Source organism: Podarcis pityusensis, assembly GCF_964106645.2.
Source record: "Podarcis pityusensis genome assembly, chromosome: 2".
NCBI lineage: Eukaryota > Metazoa > Chordata > Lepidosauria > Squamata > Lacertidae > Podarcis > Podarcis pityusensis.
The window spans coordinates 106,046,254-106,069,186 of record NC_138029.1 but is presented as its reverse complement, the minus strand read 5'-3'; the positions used below and the strand labels follow the sequence as shown (position 1 = coordinate 106,069,186).

The window sequence follows — 22,933 nt, the reverse complement described above, 5'->3', positions numbered from 1 at the left end:
TAAGATGTGTGGGATATAAATAGTAAAATTATCATTATGGAATGGGACATGCCTATTTCATCGGAGAAAAGTTGGAGGGTATAGCTAACTTGACATAAGAACCCCTCTGCCTCACACAGGCAAACAAAACTCATTGCAGCCAACTGAAGTCAACCAGCCATGCTCTGGGGTCACCAACCTCTCTCACCACCAAGGAAATCTAATAAATGAATAGAAATAGAACCTACACTGACTCAAAAACCTGACACTACTACACTATGTAAAAGAATGAAAGTTTTCTATCTCCCTTTCTCTCTCCCCACCTCTCTTCTTCCCCAACCTTATATTGTCTATTGTCTACATTAGCGACTCACATCCAATATAACTGATCTGTTGAATGGACTTTACGATCTGAAAATAGAGACGCTGTATGTACTTTTATAACCCAAGAAAATATGTAATAAAAACATTTTTTTAAAAGTTATTCTCCTCCCCTCCCCTCTTCCCACATCTCTCTTTCTCTCTGTGTGCGTGTCTATCGATAAAATAAATCACATCCAAAAATTACTAAAGTAGAGAGAAAACTTTGATCAAAATCTCATCTCATGCCTACCTTACTTCTGGGGAGTCTGAAAGGTGTTCGCAAGCGTCCTTCCTTGCATTTTTCAAATCATCTCACCAGTGGTCTACACTCTAGAACCTTCCGGGGGGCTTGTGCTTCAATTAATACCTGGGTGAATATATCATAAGATAGTTCCTCAAGTGGAACTTTTTCAAACCAGGAAGCATGGGCAGCCAAGGAGGCCACAAGGATTTTTATTAATATTTTTTAACTGCAAAGAAAAAAATTACCCACGACCATTACAGAAGGATAAACTAAGCTCAAACTTCTGCACTCAGTACAATTCTGAAGACATTCTAAAGTGCTCTGAGAATGTGGCAGGAAAAAAAATAGTATTTTATTCCCCAGGGGGGAAACTTATGAGAAACTGGAGGACAGATTTCAGCACATCACTAGCACCCTTGCAGTAATGCTTGTTAACAAGGGGACCAAAGGAGAGGAATAAAATGTGGGCTTGGCTTTGTGTTTAAATGACCTTCAAGGACACAACAGAAAAAGTGATGTTTATGCTCTAGCCTTTTGCTTTAGCATACCTCATTGTTCTCCATGTATGGACATATACACAGAAAGAGCACACTGCACAGTTCTTCAGAGCCTTGCTCATATTTACTGGCAACATGTCTATTTCCCTGTATAAATAACCAGATTTATATACAAAATACAAATAGAAATAATCAACAAACATGCAAAACTGGACCAAGACGGGGCCGGTGCCAAACACTAGAGTTGGCCAAGTGTCTGGCTGCTGTGTAAGAGACTTGGATGGAGAAAGCAATTTGCTCTCTTTAGAATGAAAACCTCTGCTTTTTTCCCGAGGCTGCAGACTAAAATGCTTCCAGCAAGCTCAGGTTGAAAACTCCAGGGTACTTCCCCGAAGGTTTATGAGCAAGCAGTATTATTATTATTATTATTATTATTATTATTATTATTATTTTGCAAGGAGTATTTTTGTTGAATTTCCAGAAGATATCAAATATTACAGATAAGCGCCTGACGATGCTGTTACACGGAACAAGCAGTATTAAGATGTTTAGGATTAAAATGTCAGCAGCAAACTAGTTAGAAACAGGGGCATTGCTGTGGACTTAGGGTACAGGACCTATATTGACCTATGGTTCCCCGAAAAAGTTTCACCATTATCACTCTCTCACCCACCCCTGCAAATTAAAATGGACGGTAGTTTGGTCACCAGCATTGTGGTTGACAGCCAGATGCCCGGTAAGGAAAATGTATTTATTCTTTGATTAAAAAGAGGGAAGGGGCAGCAGGATTAGGGCCCAGAGCAAAAGACCCAGATTGGGGACTGTTAAGAGTTGTCCAGCAGAATCCCTGATCAAGAACTTGTGTGGGAATGAATTCTCTCCACCACAAGAATGTGTTTCAAATCTTTATTGCAGAACAACTTTAAATAATAGTTACAATAAGATAAATGTTACAAGTAATACATTGCAAGCAAGCAAGCAAGCAAGCAATGGGGTTCAGTCCTTTGTTCAGTAAACTCTCCTCTCTCTGGTCCCAGAGGGAGAACCTAAGCTTGTTCATCATTGTAGAACTTCTCTGCTGCTGCTTTTAGCCATCCCCAACCAAGCAACTCCCATCAGCCCCAGCCAGCATGGTCAGTGGTCAGGGATGATAGGAGTTGGAGTCCAAAAGTAGATGAAAGGCAGCATGTCAGCTGCCTTAGCAACACCCCTGGTCACAAACATAATATATGAATTCAAAGACGATGTCAAGAGAACGAGCTTGTACCCTGACTTCCCCCACCTTTCTAAATTGTTTTCTTTGGCTCTGATGCTTTGTTTTGTGTGTGTGTTCATCAGACTTCTCAGAGAGTGTTTTATCATCATCAGGGGATTAGTAAGGTGACAGCACAGGCTTCAGAGTTGTAGCAATGATTACAAAACACTCCTCCCAAAATGTGCGCGCTCTCTCTCTTTTATTTAAACCTCCTTTCCTTCAAACTGAGGACAAACATGTATACTATGTGCAAGCTCTGTGCTTATCTGCCAGGCATTTAGGGGGCACAGGGTCTTAGGGGGACTTAGGGGATCTCATTATGGGAGAGCTGGGAAATCCTTGCCTCAGACCCACGGATAATCAACCTCAACCCCAACACTACTGCAACATGGCTGGATAAACACAAGTGCTTTCAAATCCTTATGTCAACTGATTCTCTCTCCCTTGAGAAACAGGGCAGAGGAACTCACTGAAGCTTAAAGTGGTTGGGTCTGGCCTGGCTGTTCCTTTTCTCCTTGCAACCATTTGGGTAGAATCACATATTCCCTTTCTATAGCCAACAATGGACATATATAAGAGAAGTCCCCCACATCCCATGGAGAGCTTCTGCCAGTCAGTGCACACAACATTGAGCTAGATGGGCCAATGGTCTAACTCTGTGTAAGGTAGGGACACAGGGGGAGACCAGTGGCCAAGTGGAGTGATGGGAGACCTCCCTCTTGCTGAAAGTTGGTTAGAAGGTGGTGTTCCAGAGACCAGCAGAACACTGTGCTGCTCTGCGACCACTGTCTCCCTTACCTGGGTTGCTTCTCCGCTGGTGGCAGAAGTGGTGGGGTGGGTTTCATCTGCCTAAGGTGGCTTCTTCACTGCTGGCTTCACCCCACAACATGAGTGGGCTGGCTCTGTATCACACATTGACCCCTTCAGCCGAAACATGGCTACAGTGAGGTGGGTGGGGGCATGTAAAGAACCTGCCTTTTCTTCAGTTTCTTAAATTGTCTCCCCACATCTTCCATTTTCAGTGGAATAGTAAAACATTCAGAATGGTACAATGGCAAAGCAATTCCCTCTGCTTTATAAATTGCATCCTCCAAGGTACTTACTATATTTTCTAAAAGTTTATTTTTATCTTGTGTTTATGCTTCTTTTAATCAACGATGTACAGTAGCCAAATATATGGCTGATTATATCCAATCAAAATGTAAATATTTCATGTGGCTTTCTGGCCTCTTGGCCCCATGACTCACATTTCTATTGGCTCTCCAAGCTCCCTTGATTGTTGACTTCTTCACCAACAGTATAAAAATAAACCATATGAGCTTGGTCCCATATAAATAGTTTCCTTCAGTGATTCATGACATACCCAGACTGCAGTTTCACTGTCTGGTGGTATTATATTGATCCATCTCTCTCAATTGCTACAGTGTTTGTAAACATTCCATGACATAACAGCAACTAAGCCAATGGGTTTTGAGGATGTGTATGCTGCCAGTAGAAGTCAATTTTAAGCCTCCAAAGTACACCAACAGAAAATGTACTGCACATAGACCTCTGAAAGTAACACTGCTAGTGAACATAATGCCAAGAGATAGTGGTGCTATTGCTGATATTAATAGTGTGCAGTTTGAAGTGACTGGATGCATGAAAACTGAGTCTGTTTGGAATGAAGCATTGTTCAGACCCCTTAGATATTATTCAAAACTTTACTTGCAGAACTTTCTTCATAACAGAGTGAAAACATCAAATGAGTCATCTAATCAGCTCCACAAGACATATGCCAGTCCAAGGCATAGGCTTAGCACCTTACAAAATATGAAATAACCCAAACAGATCTATAAGCAAAGGTCTCTCTCCTATAGCATCCATTTTGCTTGGAGCTGTTTTCCTGGAGAGCTTCATTTACGTCCTTATTCCATGGAGCCTGGGAGCAAAAGAACCAAAAGCAACTCCCTTCAAAATGATGATTAGCAATTCAATACTCATGTGTTAGCCAGCAGGAAACAACAATAGTTAATTATCAACTCATCCAAGAGTTCAGAGAGCACTTCTTGGCTTTAATATAGTTCCTTGGAAAACCCCCATGTTAAAGCTTACATTAATACACATAGCCATTCCCTTTTCATTTTCAATAAAACCAAGAAAACGTTTAGTCAGCCCCTCTTGCAGCAGAAACATACAATCTGAACAAAAATTATTAATGAGGGAACTTATTGTTCTCAATCAATATGCATAAAAGAGTTAAGTATTTATTTTAGGGAAATGACTGGGAAATGGGAGTGGAGAAGCAGTTGAAAACTTCATTAAGCAAGGAATAAAAAACATGCTGTATCTGACAAGCTCAGCCCAAGCCATAATAGTGAGTAGAACCTGCAATTCAAATAAATATTGATTTCTTCCTCTTTCTATTGTTGAAACCAGAGTAACAGCACATAAACATTTACACTGGCAACACAGAGTGACGTCACCAAACCCACAGCCTGTACGTCACCTGGTGATTTAACGTCTTATAGGAAGGCCGGTGCCAAGTGCTTGTTTGCTTGCTAGACTTTTGTATTCATATTTAGAAATATTAGATATTAATTTCTAATGCTGTGCACAGGAATAAGATCTTGCACTAAAAAAAAGACTTAAGGACACAAGCCACAGATTGTGCAAATGCACATTCACTCCCATTTACCCATGAGCTGTAAATACTTAAATACCTGCCTCTCTGCTTGCCTGTATAGAAAATATTAACTCCTAGGCAAAGAAATCTACATATGTTACATACTGCATTTTAAAGTTATCTAATTAGGGGGGAAACATCACTATAATAATACACAATATGCTACTAGGTTTCCTAAGTAATGTCAAGTATGAGTATAAAAAGGAGAAAAAAAATATAGTTGGCACTATGTGTCATCACAAGTCCTGTTATTGTGACATCACCAAGTCCTACCTATTGAATCTCAGGTTTTAGGGTACTTATGATGTGGTAGCCAGAGTTGTCTCCAGGCAACCAAACTGAGATTCTGCTTACTGGGATACAATTGTATCACTCAACTGTATCACAAATGAATGAAATAGGTGTATGAATAACTGACCTTGTAAAACATAAGTGGTCTAATATGCTTCATAATTCTATTTACAAGGCTATGAAATGTTGCTTTAATGCAGGGATAAGGAAAGCTGTGGGTCTCCAGGGGTTGTTGGCTTCCAACTCTTTTCGGCCTCAGCTAGCATGTCAAGGATGATGGGTTTTCTGTGGGGAAAAATAGGAGGGAGGACCTATATAGACTGTCCCCAGCATTTTGGAGGAAAAGTGGGGTGAAGGTTAAAATAATAATTCTAATTTCTCTAAGTATTATTCCATGTGCAATAATGAGTTGTTGGTTACTAAGCAGTGATAGAAATGTCCATCTTCTCTTATTAGGACAATACAAACTGACTTTAGCATTTATCTACACACACCAGTATGACATTACAAGACGATTTTTAAAAATGTCCACAATTATAACTTTAATTTTAATTAGAAAGGTAATTTCCGCTTTCAAGGCTATGGAAGAAAGCCTCATTAAATTGTTTTTATTTAAAATTAAAAAATAGAATTATTATCTGTCTGTTGCTTTATAGAAATGTCTGATAAATCATGACTCATTGTGTCCATCCAGTGCATTTGAACTCTGAAGAGAGGAGGTGGCTGACATTGGTTTCAAATAAGTGCATACTTGTCGATCCTGGATATATTCAAAAAGTCAAACCAATTTGTATACAGTAATTGGTGTTTTTGTTTTTTATGTCCCCTAAATAGTTACACTTCTCCAAGACAGTCAGGAACCACACCTTCTCATGTTATGATTACAATGACCTCTGTAGGGATGCCCATCAATGTCTAGGGATTTATAGCCTTGCAGACATTACTCCCTCCCCCTGCCCCCAAAATATGACTGATGTTCTACTTTTTCTATCATTGTTCTGGTTGTCCCAGATACTTAGCAGTGCCAATGAGGGCATTAGTAATAAGTCCTGTGCTGAATTAATTTCACTGAACACAGATTCCCAAAAGGAAGCTACCTTAGGACAACAACTGAGGTGGAAATACATTCCTTTGCCCTGCCCCAGAAAACACTGGAAGTTTCACGCAACTGTAGTAACAGGTAATTAAAGCAACAACGACAGACAAACTCACTTACAATTGTTGAACTGTTGTCTTGGTAATTTTGAAGAGGGCATGCTCATGAACGTAGAGACAAGCTTGGAAAACAAGCCTTATGAGGAACGGTTGAAGGAGCTGGAAAAGAGAAGATTGAGAGGAGATATGATAGCCATCTTCAAGGATCTCAAGTTCCACCATTTGGAACAGGGGTCAGCAACCTTTTTCAGTTGTGGGCCGGTCCACCGTCCCTCAGACCATGTGGTGGGCCAGACTATATTTTGAAGGGGAAAAAATGAACAAATTCCTATGCCCCACAAATAACCCAGAGATGCATTTTAAATAAAAGCACACATTCTACTCATGTAAAAACACGCTGATTCCCGGACCGTCCGTGGGCCGGATTGAGAAGGCGATTGGGCCGCATCCAGCCCACGGGCCTTAGGTTGCCTACCCCTGAATTGTGGAAGATGAAGCAAGCTTGTTTTCTCCTGCTCTGGAGGGTAGGACTCACACCAATGGCTTCAAGTTACAAGAAAAGAGATTCCAACTAAACATCAGGAAAAACTGACAGTAAGAGCTGTTCAGCAGCGGAACGATCTCCCTCGGGAGGCAGTGGACTCTCTTTCCTTGGAGGTTTTTAAGCAGAGGTTGGCCACCTGTCATGGAAGCCTTAGCTGGGATTCCTGCATTGCAGGGGGTTGGACTAAATGGCCCTTGGGTTCCCTTCCAACTCTACTATTCTATGATTGCAACTATGCAGTTGGATCAGGCCAAAGGCCTATCTATATGAGCTGCCAACCAGGTATCTGGCCCAAATATCTGGAAGGCTGTCTCTTTCCCCACAGACACTCTTGGGTGCTGAGATCGGCAGAGGGGATTCCCCTTGGTTGTTCCTCTGCCCTCAGAGGCTGAGGGGATAGTGGCCTGGAAGAGGGCCTTCCCCATGGAGGGCCCCCTAAGCTGTGGGATACAGAGGTAGCCTGACGCCTTCATTACACAGAATGCTGAAGATGCACCTCTTTGCCCCGGCTTTTGACGCTTGAACTGCCTATTTTCAGGACCTGCTATGCTTCTGTTTTAAATACTGTGTTTTTAGCGGTGCAATAATCTGTGTTGAAGGACATGAGCCTAACAGCCTTCTCCACACCGGTGGCGTAGGAAGGGTGGTGCGGTGGGTGCGGGACGCCCCGGGTGTCATCACTGAGGGTGTGTGTGACAAATTGGCAAAAATATGTTTTGTTTTCAAGAAAATTTTTGGGCTTGCAACACTTTTTAAAAAAATATTATTATTATTAAATATTATTATTTAAAATGAGTTTAATAACTTCATCTGACAATTAATTAACCTCAACAAGTCAACATAATACGAATCGAAACTTTTTAGTTGAGTCAACAAACGCAACAAAATGTGGCTGCTATGAGTCAAGCTCTGCTCTCTGGCTTAGCCATCTTGTCAGCTGAAAAGAAAGCAGCAAAAGGAATTGATTTTGACTATGTAATTTCAAAATTTGCAGAGAACAAAGTTAGGGGGGGTAGGTTTTAAGTGCTTATGCTCACAATGTTAAGTAAATAAACCAGAAAATAACACTTGCAACTGTAAGTATCCTATTTTTCCTTCTTTTAATAATTTCAGTGTTGTGTGTGGGGGGGTGACACGAAATTTTTCCCAACGGGTACCACGTGACCTTGCTATGCCACTGCTCCACACCTGCGCGGGCCCCAGCAGCCGGCATTCAGAGGCATGTTTTCCTCACGAAACCCAGATGGGAGGGAAACTTTCAGTGTTATTATATTTCTCTAAGTAAAAAAAAAAGTCAATCTGAGGGAATGATGGCGAACTCGCGCCCATTTCGCCCCCTTCCCTCCAAGCCCTCACGCCAAATATGGAGAGGGGAGAGCGCGAGGACGAACCTTAGTCTCCGCCCCCTTCTATGCACGCGCCCCATTCGTTTTTCTCCCACCCCGCCCACCTCGGGCGGAGGTGTGGGGGGATTTCTATCTATCCACCTAATCTATCCCTCGAGCGCCTCTTGTCCGCTTTTGTGACGCATGAAGCGTGTTCCCGCCCACTCCCCGCCCTCCCTTGCTTCTCTCTCTTTCTGTGGCGCTCTCCGCCGCTTCCTGCTGGGCATGCGCAGCTCGCCTCGCGCTTCCGTTCCGGCCCCTCCTTCCCCCGACTACCCCGCCGCTCCGTTCCTTTCTCTTTCTCGCGTGTCAGAGAGCGGCGGCGGCGCGAGCGCGGCGGTTCCCTCAGGGCTGACGGAGGGCTCGAGGAGGAGGAGGAGGAGGCAGGACGTGGAGGCGGAGAAAGCGGCGGCGGCGGCGGCGGCGGCGGCCACCCCCCACCTCCGGCTCCAGGCCCGCGTAGAAAGCTGAGGTGGAGAGATAGATAGAGGTGGGCGGCGGCGGCGGCGGCGGCGGCTACGATCACGACCACCGCCACAGTAGTAGTTGTAGCGGCGGCGCCGAGCAGGGACTCCCGCTCTCTCTCTCCGTCTTGTCTCTCTCTGTCTCCCGGGCCCTTCGGCGGCAAAATGAGCATCGAGATCCCGCCGGGTCTGACGGAGCTGCTGCAGGGCTACACGGTGGAGGTGCTGCGGCACCGGCCGCCGGACCTGCTGGCCTTCGCCGCCGAATATTTCGGCCGCCTGAGGGAAACCCGCGACCAGCAGCAGAGGGAGCTTCAGGCTGGCGTGGGGGCCCGGGGCAAAGGGGTCAACTTCGGCGCGGAGCCCATGCAGACAGAGTCCAACGGCGAGGAAGAGCGCAGGGACGAAGACTCCGACTCCGACTTCGAGCGTGAGTGAGGGGCGGGTCGGGGTCAGGGGGCGTGCTGCTGGTGGTGGTGGGGTGGCCCTCCACCCCGTCCTCTGCCTGGCCTGCAAGTGGGGGGTGGGTTGGGGGGGTTGTGTTGTAAAGGCTCTAAAGATTATTATTACTGCCCCCAGACCCCAGGAACTGTAGGAAACAATAGGGGCAGCCCTGTTCAGGGAAGTTTTTAATGTGTGATACCTTAGTGTATTTTTGGTCTTTGTGGAAGCTGCCCAGAGTGGCTGGGGAAACCCAGCCAGATGGGCGGGGTACAAATAAATAATAAATATTTATAATTATTTATAATAATAATAATAATAATTATTATTATTATTATTATAGTTGCCCTTCCATGCGCCTGCGGCTTCAGCAAAAGGGCGCTTAACGCGGGACTGGTTGCGCTTTTCAGCTCACATTACAGCCCTTGTTGGTCTGATCAGCGAAAGATGGGCTTAATCCTCTCTCTCCCTCGCTGCTTTACACGGCTTGTTTCTGCGCCAAGGGGGTGGGTGGGTGATCCTCACCGCAGGTTTCTTGAGTTCCACGACGGGAGAAAGGCGAGACATAAAAACGTGCCCGACAGATAAACATGCCAGAAAGGATCTGCAGATAACAGCGAGTGCACAAGGGTGTGCGTGGCTCTCTCGTACACGGAGTAGGTGTGACCTTGCGTGTGTAGTGAAAGAAGGTGCAGTGTATTAGATACAGAGCCTTTCTGTCTTTATTCTTTTCCGCTTGCCAAAGTGGGTTATTAATTATTATGGGTTTGTTGACAGTGCGGTTGCAATAGCAGCTTAATCTTGTCCCCAGCCATTGCATTGTCTGCCCTAGTACCAGGGTACTTGCACACAACTGGAACTGAAGTTAATTGTTCAGAAGACGTGCAGTTGCTTTAGAATGTCTGCAGTTGAATCTTAGCCCCCTGGCAAAGAGATAAGGCATGTGAAAGCAAAGCTTGTGGAGTCCTGATGATACTATGCCATGCCTTCTATTTAAGTTTGTGGTATATAAATATTTTTATAAAAGCATTTTGCATGGGTGGGAGTAATTTGCCTTGCTTGAGTCAGTCTTAAATGAATGAGAGCCTTCTTGTGAGCAGGGGGAGGGAGGGATTTACGGCTGGAAAGGAAGAAAGCTTTCAAGGAAATCTCAGGAGGGTGGAGGGAGTGGCTTGAAGGAGTCTCCTCTCCATTCTGGGATGTGAGGTGGAGTGGAGAGGATTTACAGCACCCATTTTTGTGTGTGTGGTAGTGTGATCCTAGCCTTTCAGCTATGTTTCTGGAAGGACAAGAAGAGCATGAAGTGAATCCATAATTCTTGGAGCAGAGCTGTTTGTGCAAGTAGTAGGTTCTTTCGTGATGTATGAGAAGGCAGAACCCCTGGAGATGACCCTAACCTTTGGAGTGAGGTAACAGGCTTTCTCTTTGTGTAGATGTAGGTAATGTTTTGGAGATTCCCACAATAGCATTTAGACTGGATACACTCTGGATATGTTTGAGAAGAATTTGCCATGCTTGAGAAGAGGGAAAAAGTAAGGAAGGTTTCTTCCCTCCCTAGTCTCCTTTTTTTTTTTTTTTTTTTTTTGAAACATTCATAGAAGGTACTGTAACTTCCTGAATTGTGATACACTTTTGCTGGGAGTGAGAGTTTGGGCTGTATAAGGCTTGTTTTTGTTAAGATTATGTACGAGTCTGGGTCAGGAATACTGTACTTGAATATTAAACCTTGATCTAAGCAGTTAATCCCTCAACCATTAATTCTACCAGTTGCATAGTTGAAGGTGGCTTTCCTATGTAAGTGAATACCCAATTTGATCATTTCTCATATACTTTACCTACCACATACACACACTTCATTTCCCCCAATAATTATGAACGCTGGTATGAGTGCAGCCTTGGAGTGCCTTATTCCCATGACAGATATTTTACCTTCTTTGTATGTGAGTTGCTCTGTTCTTAATTTCAGAATACTGTATGATAAAAGGCAGGCAGGAAAGGGAAATCTTACAGGGAATTGACATTCTGAAGTTTAGGGATCATGAAATGGTGAGTTTAAATATAGATTCAGTTTCTGGATTAAGAAGCAAGGGAGTGTTGGGAGCAAAGAAGGGTTGTATTGCATTGTGGGGATGAACGAGGGAATATGCATGAGGTAGCTGTAAGAGAAAATAGGGTTGAATGGAATGCTGGGGTTGTGGGAAAATTGTTTTCTGTTGAGTTTTAGATCAATTAATTAGGTGTTACAGAAACCAGTAGTAAAGCATAACCAGTTTTCATGGTGAAGACTTGAAATGATGTAGGATTTATTTCTTAGCGTGACATATGCTGTTGAAATTTTAAAAATGCAAGTAAGTTTAAGTTAAGTATCTCTTAAATTAATTCCTTTAACTTCCTGAGCTAAATATCTCTTCAAATAAATTTCATTCCCTTTCCCCCAGAAGATGCAGTGCAAGCTGTGGAGGTAAGAAGGGGTTCTCAAGTGATCCATTTGCTTTGTCAGGTTGCACTTTCACCTCTAGCATTGTGTTAGAAACTGGGATAGGAAAGAGAGGAGCCATGTCCAGGTGCCTCCCCCCCCCTTGCCATGGTACCAGACCAGGTGATTCACCTGGCAGCATTTTTTATTTTTTTTAAAGATGCATTTTTTGCTGGTCCGTTGCTGGGCAAATCAGGGCAGCACACAGTGCCCGACCAACTGACTGCAACCAAGCAGGTGGAGATGCTAAGCACAAAAAGTTGGCACCTGGATATCTCCATCCAGTCATAAAAGGCTGGTTGCCAGTTGCAAAATGTGACTGGCGCCCAGCTAATTTTCAACATTGCGCAAGATTATTTAAATATATATATATTTACCTTTCTTTCATCATAGTTAGATGTTTCTAGTCAGTCCAAACTCTTCTGTCCTTGTATGTAATACTCCTTAACACTAAATCGTGAATTTTGAGTTAATACTCAGTAACTTAGTTGCTAACTTTCCTTGTATGAACGGACCAGACTTAACATTAACGGGAAAGGGATTTCTAGCTTCCCCCTTCCCTTTGCTGTCCCTTGAAAATCTGTTCCAGGGGATTGGTGGACCTTTGGAAATGAGGTACAGTGTGGTACAAGGGCATGTAGGGTTTTTGGCTAAACCCCCCCCCCCACTTTAATGGCAGAGTAATTTAGGTTCCAAGCTAATGTGTTTTGTCTCCCAAGTTCCTATTTGAGCCAACCGTCTGCTTAAGTCTGAGAGTTTAATGGCTACAGTTTTGGACCAGAAAGATTCCATTTCAAATCCTGACTGAGCCACAAAGCTTATTTGGTGACCTTGTCAGTCACAATCTCAAGAGCTGTGTGGATAAAATGGATAATCCATATGTGTAGTGGTCAGAGCTCCTTCAGGGAAGGGTGAAATACAACTGTAATAAAATAAGCAGTTAGATTTGTTTATGTAGTAAGTATAGATTTATTATAAATAATTTTCTGCTAATCTGTTTTCTCTCTTTGTATTGGGGTCACTGTGGTGGTCTTTGGTTTATATAGCAGTTAATGTTGTAACTGCAATCAAGTTTCCCCATCTTCAGAGCAGTTGTGACCAGACTGTGAGCGAATATATTTGAGACTATGTGGGACCAACTTTGAAGACACCTTGGAAATCACAAATGGTTTACAATATTGCCACCAAGGTTTTACCTGAGGCTGGTTACTCAGAATATATTACTGAGTATTATTCAGTCAGTCTCCTGGTTTGTTTCAGAACCCACTTTGTTACTTTTTAGAACTCTTAATAGTTTGTACTTTGGTTTTCTCCAAGACACTTAATGTAGCCTGTTCTATTGAGATGAGGGCGTGTTCTTTGTTTCACTACTGTCTTGATGATTTAGTGGGACAGGGGTGGGGCTTGTTTTGGTGGTGGTACCTAGGCTGTGGGAGATGTATTTGGCTCCTTTGGTTTTTTCATTTTCTCATGAATACTGTATTTTCCAATGGGGGGGGTTGATTGATTCCCCATACCACCTTTTCTAAGGTTAGTTTCTGTGTTGTTCTTCCATGTATAATATAGTGATTACTGTTTTTTCATCAGTGGTTTAATTACTGGGGGCCTTTTAGCTGAAAGGAGATATAGTCATGTTAACACAACATATTTTATCCTCCAATTGAAGGTAAGTCTGGCTCAGCCCAAAATGAATTGTCACTACAATTTTATTTTGTGTGTGAAACATCTTATTTTACCACTTTTTTTAGTTCATAAGTTTATTGTACTAGCCAGAGGCCGTGATAAAATCAGAAATAGTTTAAATTACAGAGTGAGCAACTACAATACACAACAAAATCCTAAAGTATGAGAGAATAGGTAACAAAGATACCACCATATCCGGACAGACGAAATAATCAATTTTGACCTCCTAGTCCCCCATATAGGTATTTCTTAATCTTTTAAATCTTTTTTGTGGCCATATGACTTCATTACCCACCTTAAAGTCACCACATATATGGAAATGTGGACTAGGTTAGTCTTATAACTAAATATGCAGTGTGAAATAAGTTTTCAGGGAGTTTTCTGGTGCACCTGAACCCAAGCAGCCTTGCTCTCCCTTCCTTCACTGAGAACTCTCTCATGCACTCTTTTCCTGCTTTGTGCAGTGCTTCAAAGGCTCATGACAACCAGCTGGTTGTCAAGTGCTTTGGGAACTACAGAAAATAGGCTCTTGACAAGCCCTGTCCTTACCTGTATGGCGTTAGTTGTATTGAGGGAAGTGCCTTTCCCAAAAAGGCCTTTCAGGCCAAATGGGGAATCATGGCAGGGCCAAGACAGGCCTATGGGCTCAAGGTTCTGTATCCCCAATCAGGGTTCAAAATTAGCAGGGTGCCAGGCACATTTTGCATCTAAAGATTCTCCATTTGTGAGCACCTCAAAAACTCTGGGTGCTATTTTTGTGCCTGGCTGATACTCGAGGATTACTTAAATGTATATGCTTCGAAGCCTCGAAGTGTATGTTAAGGATAGACAATATTTTAAGGAGTTTAACAATAAAGAGTAGGGTGTTTTGAAAACTTGGAAGTATGGTACAATTTTTTTTGCACCCAATTAAACATGTATTAACAGTTTCTGCTAAAAAATGTGATATTAACAATGTGTCACTTACATGAATTGCGTATGAGTTCATGCGTTTCAAAATAATAAATAAAAAGTGTTGCCGACCCCCCCCCCAGTGGCGACTAGACATTCTGTTTTGGTGCCCACAACCCAGGTCCCACAAGCCATTTGGCACCTATCTTGTTTTTTATAACCCAGCGGTTACAGGGAGCTTCTTTGAAAGTGTGTTCTCATTGCTAATTAACTGATTAAAGATACACTTTTAGCACCAAAGGTGATTACAGTGGTGCCTCGCAAGACGAAAAGAATCCGTTCTGCGAGTCTCTTCGTCTTGCGGGTTTTTTCGTCTTGCGAAGCAAGCCCATTAGAGGTTTAGCGGCTTAGCGCTACAGTATTAGCGGCTTAGGTTTAAAGATCAGCTGATAAGCGGCTTAACGATCAGCTGATAAGCGGCTTAACGATCAGCTGATAAGCGGCTTAGCATCAGCTGTTAAGCGGCTTAAAGATCAGCTGATAAGCGGCTTAGCATCAGCTGTTATGCGGCTTAAAGATCAGCTGATAAGCGGCTTACCCAGCAGCTGATAAGCGGTTTAGCGGCTTGGGAAAAAGGAAAAAAACCCCGCAGGAACTGGCAAGACATTTTCGTCTTGCGAAGCAAGCACATAGGAAATTCGTTTTGCGAAGCACCTCCAAAACGGAAAACCCTTTCGTCTAGCGGGTTTTCCGTCTTGCGAGGCATTCGTCTTGCGGGGCACCACTGTACTATATCTGTCAATGTCCGCTGTTACAGCAACTTTCTTTGAACTTTGACAGATGTCAATCACCTAATGCCATTTTGATGCCATAGAATGTCCCATTTACATGTCAGAGTTTATCTGTGTGGGCATTCCGCTCTAGGGCTTGCCAGTTACTCAGTATGCATTATTTCCCTTCCCCCTAAATATTCATTTGGTGATAACTTGCTATACACTCTTTTTCTCTTTAAAGGCTTATTTGCTTTGTATACAATTGTATTTACAATTGAGTGGTGTATTCATTTTTTTTCTAGAAAAAGAGGTGCCGGAATTTGTTGACCTTTTTTTAGAGGGGAGCATCCAGCCAAAGTTGTTGAGCGCAGCCTCTGGTAATTGGCAGTGTCAAATGATGTAGCTTTGGTTCGATATCACACAAATCTAAACTTCAGAATCTATCCATGGGCCCAAACTTGATATAGGGAGAAAAGGCAAACAGTATGAAGAATACCATTTCACCTGGGAGTAAGCTCTGTTGAGCCCAGTGTGGCTCACTTCTGAGCAAACTAGCACAGGCATGTACTTTTATTGACTTATTTAAGCATGTGTACTGCTGAAATATTGTTCAGTCATCTTCTGCTGTTCAAGTCATGCTTTTAAGTTGCCAAGTTGTGACCAGGCTTCATAGCCAGTAATTATCTCCATTATACGCTAAGTAGTAAAATTTTCTCTGAGCGCATGCATAATTTTTCCCCCTTTCAACAGTGCAAGTAGAAAACTGTCCCACCTTTCCCACACAGAATTTATGAGAATGACCTATAGAAGAGAAGACATGAGTCCCTGCATGTGTCTTCAAAAGTAGAAAACATTGTCCCTATGTCACTGGCAAGTATTTCATCATACATCAGGGATGGGCAGACTTCAGGCTTCTGTGATCTACCTATGGTTCAAGGAGAACCATAATTCAATTCATACAGTGCATAGTGTCTATTCAACTCAGAACTGAAAAACCTGCCCACACCTCTAAGTTACCCAACATCATCATCCCTCCTAAGTATTTCCTTTTTCAGATTAATTTAAAGAATTTGTCAAAATTTATAGTCTACTATTAAATGTTGATGACAGTTGTGATAGTGTTTTTTTAAAAGCTTGTGTGTGGCGGGAAATGATTTCCTCATATATCAGATCGTCATTTTTATTTGAATGTCCCATTAACATGGTAAACAATGCTGAAAGTGGCTCATCACATCAGAAAACTGCACATAATAAAACATAGCAACATTTCAAGATAATTCACTGACAATGGCAAAGTGTAACATAAATTAAATAATCATTTAAATGTATTGCATATTTATAAAAGGTGAAGCCTGAGGAATCTGTCAAAACCTAAGGGAGAATAATTATAAAATAATGTGTAATTGATATTTGAATCCAGACTGACTGCTTAGAACAATAGCTCTCAATGCTGGTGGTACACTCAAAATATGATTATTTTTTACTTCTACCACATATGATGAACCTTCCCCAAAATTAAATTATACAAAATCACTAGATCCTTTTGTGATGATAGGTTATTTGAAAACATTAATCTAGAATTAATCCAAATAAGGGGATTCTAGCATCAAATCACACTACGCAACATGACTGGCAGAGCTCAACAAAGGCTCAAAGGCAGTCAATTAAAATTTTGTATTTTATAGGTGAGGATCATGGAGACTGAGAGATGCCCAAGGCCAGCCATGGCTGCATTTGCACATAATGGTAAACCACGGTTTAGCATTCTTAATTAGATGATACTTAACTCTTGGCACTTGCTCCCAGAACATGATTGTTGATACTGATTTATGCATCATAGAGCCTAGTCCTCCTGATGTTCCAGCAGTTCCATTCATGTTTCTATAGCCATGGTTTTGTGAATCTGACAGCCACCACTGATTATATCATTCATAAATAGATTTACAGGAAAGGCAAATCGGGATCTCACTTTCCTAAATTTTGTGATTTTTCACTTCCACTTCAGGGGAAAAAGGAAAGTGTTTGAAGCCTTTTGATGCTATGGCTCTGAGCCAAAGCTTTAAGCATGAAGTGTGTCAGTGCAAGGACAGAAATAATTCTGTCTTTACCATGGAATGCCAAATGGAGATTCTGCAAATACTGAGTTAACGTCAGATCCTGTGTTTATTCTTTACCCTCTAGCTGATAATGATTTTTCCTTTAGAAAAATAAAGGTACTGCTAGGCTTCAGCAGTTCAACAAATTTATTTAAGGCATTGCTGACTGATCTGTATGTCCCAACACAGTAGAAAGAAGCATAACTAGGTTTGTCTTCTGGAGCCCCCTCTTAAGTGAACTGGGGATGAGTGCTCCCAGTCATATGGATAAAACTGACATTTTCCAGCACTGTTTTCCTGCTTTATATATCCACAAATGAGATCTTCATGGTGGATGATGCAACCAACATGGGAAAAATCTGGAAACTGGACCACTTTTTTTCAGGAGTACATTAAGACATCTTGGGTCATGACTTTGCCAGCACTCCATGTATCAGCTTTGGTGACCACGCGCTGGAGGTGGTAGACAATTTTGCCTGTGTGGGCTCTACCATAACCAGCAACCTTTCCATTGATGCTGAGCTAGGCAAATGTACTGATAAGGCAGCTATGGCAATGGCTCACCTCTCCAAAAGGGTCTGGGAGAATGTGATGCTAGCAACCAATACCAAGACGAGAGTTTGTCAGACTTGCATGTTGAGCATACTGCTTTATGTAAGTGAGTCATGGGCAACTTACACCCACCAGGAGCGATGCCACAACACCTTCCATGTGCACTGCATCAGGAAGATTTTGGGCACCACAGGGTAGAACAGAGTCTCAAGCAAAGATATGCTCTCCCAAGCCTATATTGGTCTCTAGAGCCACAGCAGGCACTGTCACTCCCAACTGTTTGACTTTACCCTTGATGGTGCACTCTTCCATTGTCTCTCTTCAGACATATGGATGCCAACTATAGCAATAGGAACTTTCCTTTCTTTCTACTGTTACAGGTCTTCCACGTGCTGCAATACTCTGAAGTTTATCCTGTAGTACATTGTCATTGTCAGTGCTTTTCATGAGCATTATTTGCTTCACTACTGTGGCTTGTTTCCTGGTTGCTAGATAATTCTTCAGATAATTATGCATCATGTCAGCAAGATTAGCACTGATTTGGAAGATTCGTCTCTGTAGCGTGGTGCCGTATTGGAATTTGCTGTGTTTGAATCTAAAATCACAACATTTCTGCTGTATTTTGTTGACAATTTTTCAATCAGAATTTGTTTAGCATGAGTGATGTTCCATGTAATAGCAACACAGGCTTTAGTCTTTGAGTCATCTTCTTTAGTGACTGCTGAAAGTAGTGTGTTTGACTGCTTTAATGTAGTTTAATTTATTTTTCCTTAATTCTGGTATTCTGATTAAATATTCTTTGTGATTCTTTCCTAACAGTGTTTCAAATAAAAAAAATCCTTCCAGTAGCACCTTTAAGACCAACTAAGTTAGTTCTTGGTATGAGCTTTCGTGTGCAAGCACACTTCTTCAGATACGTATCTGAAGAAGTGTGCTTGCACACGAAAGCTCATACCAAGAACTAACTTAGTTGGTCTTAAAGGTGCTACTGGAAGGATTTTTTTTATTTTGACTATGGCAGACCAACACGGCTACCTATCTGTAAGTGTTTCAAATAGTTTCCTTTGTTGTGAGTGATGCATTGCAGATAAGACACTGGTATTTGCATCTTAACAGTGAATGCAGGTTCTTCTTCCCATTTTGGTAGAGGTGCCCAAACTTTTTTCAAAGAGGGCCAGATTTGATGAAGTTGACCTTTTTTTTAGGATTGAAGTTGGTTAGCTTTTTTTGGATTTTACCCCAAGTTCTACAGGAGCCGGATTAAACCGGTGGGCCAGATTAGGCCCCTGAAACGGACGTTGGACATGCCTGGCCTAAAGCTTCAGTTTGATTCATACTTTCTTTTCTTATGACTTGCTCTCATTCTTTTATCGGCACTTCCCATTAATTCAGTGCCCAGTGAAAAACCTTTAGTGTGGCAGATTAAGTACTACTACTTTCTCCTGTGTGCTCCCCTTTCCTTTCAATTACCTGCAGGCCAAACAGCTGCAGAGAGCAGGGATTGTTAAGCCGATCAAAAATTTTGGGGAGGATACCCTAACCTTGTATTCCCAGATGTTGTTTGACTACCATACTGGCTGGTGGTAATGATATTTTTGTCCAACAGCATATGGGGTCTTAAGGTTGGGAAAGGCTGGTTTAAAGTTAAAATAATGTTTTTAAAAAGCCATGTGGGAGAAGTGCAGAAAGCAAAGGCTTGCTGAGACTTTCTCCTGTGGTTCTAAACTAACAGTTAGAGTCATGCACAAAATGGGCACTTGCTTCTATGTTTGCATGGAACTACTCTCTCAATTTTATCAGTGTTCCCTGCGGCATATGAAACTGTTATAGGTATTTATTTAAAAAATAAATTGTATAATGAAAATATGAATGTCCAAGTTAGGTTTTTTGTGTGACTATAAACAAAAATGAGACTTAAAATTTTTTTGGATAAATACAGTCTCAGATCATACATGAAAGATAGTTTTCTTTCCTTCTGAATAATAATTATTTATTTCTGTATTTTTAGTTTGAAGACAACAGGTCATTTTCATCAACATTTACTCTAACATCTGCAGCTTCTGCTTTTGTGAATGTTTCACAGATATGCCTGGAATGTTATTTACATACATTGGCATTTGTTTGTATTTTTTCTACACAATTATGTGTGTTTGCTAACTACAACATATTTCTGATAGCCTGATGCAGTGAGGGTATACAGATTGTGAAGGATTAAAGTGTACTTTGCCAGAAGTGTGACAAAGTTGCTTCTGACCCAAGAAAGCTTATGTCAAAATAAATTTGTTGGTCTTTAGGGCATCACAAGGCTCTTTGTAATGTTCTTTTTGAAGGCAATATATCATTGCATTATGCCAAACGGCCTGTGATAAGGGCACCACTTGTCTTTTTCTTTGACTATTTAGATACCTTTCTCCTGGTTCTTAAATATTTTCTATAATACTGATCTGGGGAAGTATTCAGAATTGTGGGATTTTTGTTTTGTTTTATTTCTTTTGGAATATACAAGCTTCCTGAAGTACACGAGATACCCAGCTGTTTTTGCATGGCAGTATTCTGTCCTAATCTCTCATCTCATTAGAAGAGCTGACCTCTGTAGTTTATGCAAGATAGGTGCTGTCTTCCTAGAATACAAAGCTGCTTAATTACCAAGAAATAATAGCTGTTGTTAGCTGAAGAGGGATTTTTTTTGGCTTGCTGGTTAAATATACATGACTAGTCAGTTCGTGGATACCAACCAGTTTTATAAAATTCTGTCTACCCAAGAATAAAGACACTGTTAACCAGAGCTGAAAAGGAGAGGGGAGAGGAATAACATCTTAAATCCATACACATATATGTGTGATCTAGTATTTTGACTCCTAAAGCGCAGTGTTTAGAAAAGTAAGTGTACTATGTTTTTGTGATGGAAAGTTGGGAGATCAGTGTTTCTTTTCTTCCCTTCAGAATCAAGTTCTGTTTGGTTTTTTACTGCTTGTTTCATAGAACCTATAGGAAATCTGGGACAAAATGTTCTGTTAAAGCTGGGTTGTTGCTGGGAGAACTTGGTGACTCACGAGCAAAATGTTGAAACTTTGATTAAAACCATCTTGCTTTCCAACTACAGGTATGATTGAATATAAGTAATCAGTTTAGATCCCCCTGATCTGTACCACATTTACTGTCAACTTTTATTTTGGAGTACTAGGTGAAGATTTTCTTAACTTTTGATTTTGAAATATAAAAGACAAATATTGTTACACCAATATTCTGGGTTCTTTTATAGCAAAGTGGCTTTGAATGTGTGCTTGCTGCACCAACAATATATGTGATACTTACTATGCATGCTGCTCCCTATTACTGAAGCAGCTGGCAATCGTCCAGTTTCTAAAGGTTTTAAAATAGCTATTCCTCAAAATCCTCCTTGGCCTTGCTTATTCTTCTGTCTTAGTGCCAGAATTGACGGGCTTTGGTTTTCCCTGCCTGCATTTGTTCACTGATGTTTTTAGCCCTATGAATTATACTTGTAAGTTTGTGTTATACCAACTTTGCATTTAGCCCAATGCTTCTTTAAATGTTTTGAACCTGGATGCCTCCACCCCAAGCTTACTCCCTCACCCACCCCCCAATGCATCACCAGTCATGTGTTCCACAGCTGAAAGTGCAGAGAACCTTGCATGTAGTTGTGTACAGACAGGCTGGTGCTGCATGTAATGAGGTGGCAGCTGCCCGCCCCCCAACCTTGTTTAGAGAAACACAAGAAGAAATCATCTTTGGTTTTTTTATTCTTTTCAAATCACTTTGCAGGGGAATGACAGGATCTTCTGTTATGGGGCAGAGAAACCACTTCAGGATTTTGCCCTTCCCTTTAACTTCCATCTCCAAGAGCTCTGAGCGCCCCAACACAACCTTCCCTACAATTTGTCAGTCAGGGTTTGTCATGTGAGTAGGGCAAGTAGCAATTCCTTCTCAGTAAGTAGTTTAGGCCAGTTATTAAAACTATCCTGTCAGTTAAATTTGTGTGGGCAGACAGCTTGGCAGGCCTTTTGTGTGGTGATAGCGGAGTTAGGATTTGGAGGGGGGGGGCTGAAGAGTTAAAGTCATAAACCCATTGCATTGAAAACCTAAATACAGTGGTACCTCAGGTTACGTACTTAATTTGTTCCGGAGGTCCGTTCTTAACCTGAAACTGTTCTTAACCTGAAGCACCACTTTGGCTAATGGGGCCTCCTGCTGCTGCCGCTCCACATTTCTGTTCTCATCCTGAAGCAAAGTTCTTAAACTGAGGTACTATTTCTGGGTTAGCGGAGTCTGTAACCTGAAGCGTATGTAACCCGAGGTACCACTGTACTTGTAATGGAGTATGTAATTTTTAAAATACTACCAAGTCCACATTTCCTTTTTGTTCAGAATATTAGAAGGTAGGAGTAGGTTTCCTACATACTATGCACTTGGGTAGTACACTGCTTATTTGTGTTTCATTCTCTATAAAGTCAAAATGGCAAGAAATTTTATTTTTCAAAAATAAAATGGAGCATTCAGAATCAGGCATGAGAATGCATCTCCACCATTGCTATGAAACTGGAAAGCAGGAAACCCAGCAGCCCACAAATTCTCTTCTCCAGAACAGATTTTGAACAAGTAAGAACCAGAAGTCCTGTCCAGTAGAAACTGCCACTGTTTCTTACTTTCTCCATATCCCACACAAAAGGAAGAAAACCCCATCCAACCCCCAAGCCCTTTGTGCATCCCAGAGGTTGCTGGGAATGAGATTGGTGGTGACCACATACATCTCACTAGAAAGCTGTTCTAGCATTTGTGCCATGAATAAGTGCTTCGTATGACAGCAGTTGTTGCTTGAGATTTATCTTGTACTATTGTGTGGTGTAGACAAGCTAAAGAGATTTTAAAACTTGTTTAAACTGTTCCCTAGTGTTTTGAGTTTGTTGTCTTTTTCTGTCTATGCCACTTCATCAGACCACATGGTATGCTAGTTATACAAGAGGTGGTTTCTTTTGTTTTCTTCCCAAGAGATCCTGAGGAAATGTGTTCAGGGTCAGACTAAAGATCCATCTAGGCCAGCATTCTGTCTCTAGCAATGACCATCATAATGTATTATTTATAAACTGTCTAATATGCATTTGTGCTGTATATAATTGATCCCATGTGATTCGTCCTCAGCATCTGGTCATTGGGCTATAGT

The 22,933-nt window shown here is 41.7% G+C and overlaps 1 protein-coding gene and 1 long non-coding RNA gene across 2 annotated transcripts in view; one reads left to right on the top strand and one right to left on the bottom strand.

The window, feature by feature from the left end:
- Nucleotides 1-4,022: 4,022 nt before the first annotated feature.
- LOC308471666 lies at nt 4,023-8,360 on the bottom strand. Its single transcript, XR_013983046.1, has 5 exons — nt 8,159-8,360; nt 6,511-6,608; nt 5,422-5,579; nt 4,318-4,705; nt 4,023-4,284 (listed from the first exon to the last, which is right to left on the bottom strand). It is a non-coding gene; the product is annotated as an uncharacterized lncRNA (long non-coding RNA).
- A 196-nt stretch (nt 8,361-8,556) lies between these two features.
- PRKAR2A (protein kinase cAMP-dependent type II regulatory subunit alpha) overlaps nt 8,557-22,933 on the top strand; it is an 86,355-nt gene continuing 71,978 nt past the window's right edge. The window contains exon 1 of the mRNA XM_080995838.1: nt 8,557-9,272. Coding sequence (XP_080851964.1) covers nt 9,008-9,272 — 265 coding nt within the window. The 5' untranslated portion in view covers nt 8,557-9,007. The remainder of the gene's footprint in view (nt 9,273-22,933) is intronic.